At 35.8% G+C, this 7402-nt stretch overlaps 1 protein-coding gene across 1 annotated transcript; it reads right to left on the bottom strand.

Annotated features, from left to right (window-relative positions):
- Nucleotides 1-459: 459 nt before the first annotated feature.
- On the bottom strand, nucleotides 460-5342 carry LOC117108171 (methionine adenosyltransferase 2 subunit beta-like). Its single transcript, XM_033250129.1, has 6 exons — nucleotides 5207-5342; nucleotides 4232-4430; nucleotides 3824-3938; nucleotides 2831-2983; nucleotides 2091-2284; nucleotides 460-1282 (listed from the first exon to the last, which is right to left on the bottom strand). The coding sequence occupies exons 2-6, from the start codon at nucleotides 4409-4411 to the stop codon at nucleotides 1034-1036; spliced, it is 891 nt and encodes a 296-aa protein (XP_033106020.1). The 5' UTR covers nucleotides 4412-4430; nucleotides 5207-5342; the 3' UTR covers nucleotides 460-1033.
- Nucleotides 5343-7402: the final 2060 nt, after the last annotated feature.

Raw genomic sequence — 7402 nt, 5'->3', positions numbered from 1 at the left:
GCGTCGGTTGTTGGTGGTAGAGGCCCGAATAAAGTCCGATGTTATAAGTTCACTAACTTCACATTAAATTGAAATTTCATATAGGTAAAAGATTACAAGGATAAGAACGTGTAATTGTTGAAACCAATAAAGTAGGGACACGGTTAGCATCAAACAATTTACTGTTTTTGACTGTATTGTTAGCCTACAGTTTGTGATAAAAATTGCAGTTCTATATTATATTATTAAATTCATTTTTGATGATTTTAAAAATTGTACCATGCTGCAAAAACATATCTGGTTCCACTGGCTTAAAACGGTTGGACAGAATGCTACTGTGTAACGAAACTGCACATCGTTTTTGATTATTATTATTATTATTATTATTATTATTATTATTATTATTATTATTATTATTATTATTATTATTATTAAACGATAAAAACCACACGATTAGAATTAAAAATAAAGTTTGTTCGGTTAGAGGGCGCTATCACACTTTTTATTGACGCATTTATGCACTCTTTATAATTACAGTATTATCAAATATATTTTACATAAACTAAAAATAAAACACTGCAATTAATTAATTTGAAAAAAAACTTTAATGTGATCAACTATCATTCAAAATGTCAATCATTCAAATACTGACGTTATGGAAATAATTAGAATACTTTTTACAAGGAAATGAATTACTGTTGTAAATTAATAGAGTAATCTGTATCTGTGTATATTAATTTTAAAACGATTGTATTTGGTACATCAATTGCACTGCTCAGTTGCTGTTGTGATAGATCAGCAGTACCCCACCATGGATGTGATTTGAAGAGGTGAACTGGACATAGCATATCTCCCACCAGCGTCTTAATGGGGGCAGACCTATAAGAGGGATCAAATAAACAGCCTCCTAGCCCTAAAGGGAAAAGGGATTAGACTCAAGTTTAATGATGTGTAGAAGCATAATTAAAGGTGAATGCAAATCAAACATAATGTCTAATTCAACTGTTTTTCAATAATTATTATATTATTCTTTATCATAATTATTCTCTTTTGCTCACAAATATGGTTCTAAAGCCTCTTTAATCCCTTCCTGAAAAGGTGTTCTTTGTCCGATGCCTAAACCATCTAAATCTGATGTATCAAGCTGAGCATTTTTGGGTCTTGGAGCTCCAGGAGGAGCCTTCTCATTGGCCTTTAAGTGATCACGTGGTAAATTGAATATTTCAGCCATCTTGGTTGCCATAGCAAATTTAGTTACTTGTTCGTTGTTACTCCAATGGTAAATACCTTTGATTGAAGGATTCTAGAGACAAAAGAAATGAAAATATGTCAGAGAAAAAAATTAACTATCAGTAATTTCATTTAATGTTTTTTATCCAATAAGATACCAATATAATATTTAAAAGCAAATTTTTCATTTCCTGTTTTTGTTTTGTTTTGTTTGTTTGTTTGTTTGTTTGTTTGTTTTTTTTTGTAGGAAAAGCCCACATCCTATGGACTCCAGAAGTAGCACTATAATAGGAGAGGAAGATCTCTTTGGAGGTCTAAATTGATTGGACAATCATATTATTATGATTCATAATGAAAGGTACAAACTAGGTCATCTGGGTCACCAAGGAGGTATAGAATACCCCTTTGGTGTCACATTTCATAGTACGGTCTTAAATGACTGAGAAATTTGCTGTTGTTGTTTAGCAATTCTATTGGTATACAACATGAGCTTCTCACTTTACTTTACTTGTAACACAATCACTTGGCATGACTACATACTAACACACATACGAACGTCCACTCACACCCACACACACACATACAACTGCATGTGCTCACTAAAGTCAGGCTCCGGAGGAAAAGTTTTTTTGATATGTTTTACAAGTGATTTGCTAAGACACAAGAAGCATATTTGACGGAAAATCATGGAAATGGTTTAAAATGAGATACAGATTTAAAAACTGGGGGAAAAATGTGGAAAAAATGGTGGTTCCTTCGAGATGAGTAGAGGGGTTACCCAAATGTACTGGTCCATACAGCACCTGCTACCATGAGGTTATGGACCATTAGGATCTTTCCTTCGCAGGATGCACCTACGTAAACATCACAGGATGATTTACCTCTGACTGCTTCTCAGCTATTTGTCGAATAACAACCGCAACATCTCTGGTGTGTGTGGGGAATCGTTGCTGGTAGTTACACATGTTTGCAGGTTTTGAAGTGTCCTTTACTGAGTTAAATAGGATCGTTACAGCACTCTCGGAGAGAAATTCTACTTGTCCATACAGGATAGGTACCCGCAACACAACAGCACCTGTAAAGTTCAACTTGAATGTATTAAATTTTACAGTAGATATAATGAAAAAATGCAATTTTGTGGGTTCAAAAATAACATTAAATCGCATTAAATTTTCCTTTGTATATTTCTATTTTGTTGATATTCTTAATTACTTGAATATAGTTGAGTTTATTTTGTCTTTCTGAATTTTTTGGAAAATCTCCATTTTTTATGGTACATTTCTTTGTCAAAGCACAATTTTCATAGATATAATGTATTTACTGGGGCAGATGCATGGGGTGCAGATGATGTGATTGCACAACCCCCCCCCCCCACCTTCCAAATTGTATTAAGAAAAATAATTGTCATATCATATTGTAAAATTTTTAAGGTATGTGAGTGCAATTTCCGGGCATCTAAAGGTCCATTTCTCAAAATGTTTGCACCTCAGAACAAACCATGGTGGTGCTGACAATCTAGACAATACATCACAACTATTAAACTTTATCCTTATCATATCCAAATGTACTACCATTAACTGTATCTTATCACTATGACCATCTGCATAGTATTTAAACTTACTTGGATTGCACTGTAACGTCACTATCTCACCATCGAGTTTGCTTTGTCCATAGGCATTGAGAGGATTGGGCTGATCGTTTGGTTTGTAGGGTGGTTTTGTTCCATCAAACACATAATCTGTACTGATGTACACCAAAAAAGCATTAAGCTCCCCTGCAACAAGTGTAAAATTAAACATTTTTACAAATTTTGTATTGCAAGCAGTATGAAGAAAAACCAGGGAATAGTGATTCACTGTTCCCTGGAAAAACATTTTATGGATGACCAAAGACCAAAAAATTGCTATATGCCCATATATAGTCATGGTGTGCCTATATAATTATGTGATGTGATAACATCATGACCATATTTGGGTATGTCACATGTTTTAGTCAAATAAAATATGATAGTCTGGACAGGGCTTTAGTAATTACATTATTATTAGTATTATTATTATTATTATATTAATATTATTTATTATTAATACTTATATAAGGGTCATTTTTCAGCTGAGAAAAATCCTTGGGTTAGGTTTATTTGGTTTGAATCCTCTACTATTTCTGAGTTCTTCAATGTGCACATAGACGATATTGCACACATGATCACCAGCTTTTAATGTCTTTTTCGAAAGACGATGCACTATTTTGATACTTTTATTTCAGCCCCTCTAGCTGAGACACAAGAAGAGCGGCAGATGGAATAGAACCAAAGACCAAAGGATCTCCATGGTTCAGTGTGCACACAGTGGCTACCACCAGTTTAGCCAATTGAGCTATGCTGAGCCTCTCCTGTGGTGGGTACAGGACTTCGTAATAGAGGGGCCCAAGGAGGGATTTTCAAAGATAGCGGATTTACCCACACCATGTTTGGGGCTGAGGTGAGAAATTTTAGGATTATGGCACCTCTAAATGGCCAGAAATAGCACTCTCAGACTTAAATTTTATTATAAATTTCTTTTTTTCTCCATTATATTTGTTACTTTCAAACTTTCAAATCTGTTACTTGCTCTCTTACCACAAATCTTTGCAATGTTCTCAGTTGCACCAACATTAAGTTGTTTAGTGTCGCCAGGCTTATTTTGTACGACATCCGGGCGTCTTTCAGCAGCGGAATGAACAACAACGTCTGGCTGGGGAGAGAAAAGTTGCAGAACATTTAGTGAGGGGGGTGACTCATACAGAAAGTGGCTTAACAATAGAATCAAAATAAAATATTATTATACCGCACAGGAATTAAGTATTAATAACTAAAAATCCATCGATTTTTGCGACGAGTGACTGGTATGGCTTGTCTTTTGCCACATATACATATATATATATTCATTAAATTGTTTACTTTTCTCTCTGTTACATTGAGCAATGCCTTTAGATTCATTATGGAACATTAATTATTTTAATTATAAATGTCTAACAAATGCCATACCTTAAATTCTTTCAGCGTATCTCTCACTGCAGCATTATCTGTAAGGTCAACTTTCTTCAAGTTATCACCTGACCTTGAGAAAGCTAAGCCTAGTACTTCCCATGATGCACTGTTGCTAAACTCCTTCAGAATGGCTCGTCCTAGAAGGCCTGAAGCTCCAGTTATTAACACTTTTTTCATGTTCTTTTCGAGAATATTCCTGCATTATAAAGAGCATTAGATTATATAATGTACAATTTATATCAAAACATTAATTATATACAGTATTAACAGATATAAAAAGGGGTGTGGCTTTCACAATAAAATAATGTTTTGGTAATTGAAACTTTGACATCTCTTTCATCACTGCTGTAATAACATATATATATATAAAATCAGAAAGCAGAAAATGAATAGGCAATGAAGGACACAATAAAGAACCATGACATGAGCCAGGACGTGGCACCATGCAGGTTAAAAAATATAAAAAGAGACAGCCAGAAATACCAGTTGCACCAAATAATACATACAAATAAGCTGTAGGCCCTAAATAGTATTCCAAGATGTCGGTCATTTCTATTGGCTAATCATGACGAAATATGACGAAAACGTACCTTTAGCAATCGGAAGCACGGCGTTATTTATATCATGCAGGTGGTACACTATTAAGTGGGTATGTACCATCATGATGGTGCATGACGATGCTATCTAGCATGCTTTCTCATCTGTTCACCGATGATCAGTCAGTGAGTCAGGTCTCCTCTAGGCCCGGCTGAGCTGAGGCTATGCCTGGGCTAGACGGCCGTTCTCACCTAGCCTAGCCTAGCTAGGTCCAGTGTCTGCAGAGTAGTGCCCTGGTTGTATGCCTAGCCTAGGTCATGGTCACTGACGGGCCGGGGCCTGCCACTAAACCAAGATATTCATAGCAGCAGTGCTATATTTATGCAGCATAATACTCAACATGATAACAATAAATGTGAAAGAGAAATACATTACCTATCGTGGATGAGCAGTGTCTCCTTCCTCCTGGTTTGGTTTGCGCTGTGATGACGATCAGGGAAATACCCGATCTGGCACGTGGCATTATCCAGCCAATCCAACAATTTGATTCTTTATCACATGGATAAACAAACACGCCGGACAAGCGATTGAGATGGCACAGACAGCCCTGGGCGGATCCAGCCCGGTAAGAAAGAGAGAGGTGAGGGGTTGGGGTTCAGGTGTTGTTATATTTCATATACTGGTCCTTAGATGGACACCGCTACTGCATTACGGGGATACGGGCATTACTACTACAGGTGTTCTTATATTGTATACATTAATCCTAAGATGGGCACCGCTACTGCATTACGGGCACCAACTGTGCGGTGTTATGTTTTATATATTAAATCCTTAGATGGGCACCGCTACTGCAGGTGTTGTTATATTTTATACATTAATCCTTTGATGGGCACCGCTACTGCATATTACACTAGCGGTGCCTATCTACTAAGAATGAATATATAAAATATAACAACACCTGCAGTAGTGGTGCCCATTTAAGGATTATTTTATAAAATACAATAACACCTGCAGTAGCTGTGCCCATCTAAGGATTACTATATAAAATATAACACCTGCAGTAGTGGTGCCTATACTGCAGTAGCACCACTGAAGGTGTTATTGAAGAATAATAGTTGGTTCGTAGCCACAGCGTCCAAGACCTAGGGGCCAGACCTACATCACCATATAAATTATAATATAATTCTTACCTAGAACTAGGCCTAGCCTATGCCCTACAATAGAGCGGCAATGCGAGGTAATTTATTAATATTAGGTAAGGCTTATACCTTAGGCTTTGGACTAGCCTTCATCCAGTGATAGCCTAGCATTGACATGGCATGGGCCTGGCGCGGCTACATAGGCCATTATTTATTAGGCCTACTGCCACTGATGTTAGCTCCTGTTTATATTCTTCAGTACTACTTATAAGGTACAGTACATACAAAGAATACTAGGCCTCGACTAGGTCTATATTTCACTTCGTTACTTTACACAAGCAGAAAAAAAGTTCGTGTGTAGGCTAAGACAGCAGAAGTGTGTGTTCACTAGACCTTGTCGACAATAACATACAGCGCTAGATGAAATGAATATTCAATTTATATTGCTACTTATAGTACGGCAGCTTAGGGCCACATTTGGACTTAATGTGGACGTTCCGGTCAAAAGCACCAATTTTTTTTTACATGCTCCTTATGGTCATAGCATTCAATTTTTGGTAGGAACCACCTCATCCGAGGTCATTATGGCGGCCATCTTGGATTTCAAAATGGTAGCCTTATAAAACCTATGTTTATCTATATCTCCGCTTCTAAATCACTTTGAATTATAATTATAATGTCTAAGAGTATGTTTATATGATCGAGGAATACCAATATCATATTTGACCTGGTCAGATTGCCACAAATAGGTCATTTAAGGTCATTCAAGGTCAAATATTGTATGGTATCTTTAAAATTACGTAATTGTCAAATTTAACCTATGTTTATCTATATCTTCGCTTCTAAACCACTTGGAATTATAATTCTAATGTCTGAAACTATTTTTATATGGTCAAGGAAAACCATACCATTTTTGACCTGGTATTGCCACAAATAGGTCATTTAAGGTCAAATATTGTATGGTATCTTAAAAATTACATAATTGTCATATTTTACATTAGAACCATACCCTGACTCTCAGAATTCAAAATCTTTACTATGAACTACAGTATTTCATTTGAGGTCATTCTGGCGGCCATCTTGAATTTCAAAATGGCTGCCACGCAAAAACTATATTTATCAATATATCGACTTTTAAACTACTTCCAATAAGAATTATGATGTCTAAATATATATTTTCATGGTCAATGATTTATAGCACTTGTGACATGGTCAGATACCGTAGTCATTTAAGGTCATTCAATTTCATTTTTCTGTTAAATACGTAGAATATCTTAATAATTTGTAAGTGGTCGTGTTTTACAGCAAATCATACATAAGCTCACAAAAATCAATTTTTGATAGGAACTATTTAATCAGAGGTCATTATGACAGCTATTTTAGGTCAGGGTCATTTAGCAGCCATATTAAATTTCAAGGTGACCACCATGTAAAACATGTTTTGTTCTTTTAAATATGTTTACTGTACTGCATAGTCAAAGAATAACATCAA

The sequence above is a fragment of the Anneissia japonica genome, unplaced genomic scaffold, assembly GCF_011630105.1.
Source record: "Anneissia japonica isolate Jap-2015-1 unplaced genomic scaffold, ASM1163010v1 scaffold288284_len1145801_cov181, whole genome shotgun sequence".
Taxonomy (NCBI): Eukaryota; Metazoa; Echinodermata; class Crinoidea; order Comatulida; family Comatulidae; genus Anneissia; species Anneissia japonica.
This window is presented reverse-complemented; position numbering and strand designations above follow the sequence as displayed.

Bases quoted from the DNA above. Each gene is read 5' to 3' on its own strand.
- LOC117108171 (XM_033250129.1), bottom strand. From the start codon at position 4,411: ATGAAAAAAGTGTTAATAACTGGAGCTTCAGGCCTTCTAGGACGAGCC. The intron at 2,285-2,830 runs GTAAGTTTAAAT...TGAACTTTACAG, and splicing joins GACGTTACAGTGCAATCCAA to GTGCTGTTGTGTTGCGGGTA. The intron at 1,283-2,090 runs GTAAATCATCCT...TTTTGTCTCTAG, and splicing joins TAGCTGAGAAGCAGTCAGAG to AATCCTTCAATCAAAGGTAT.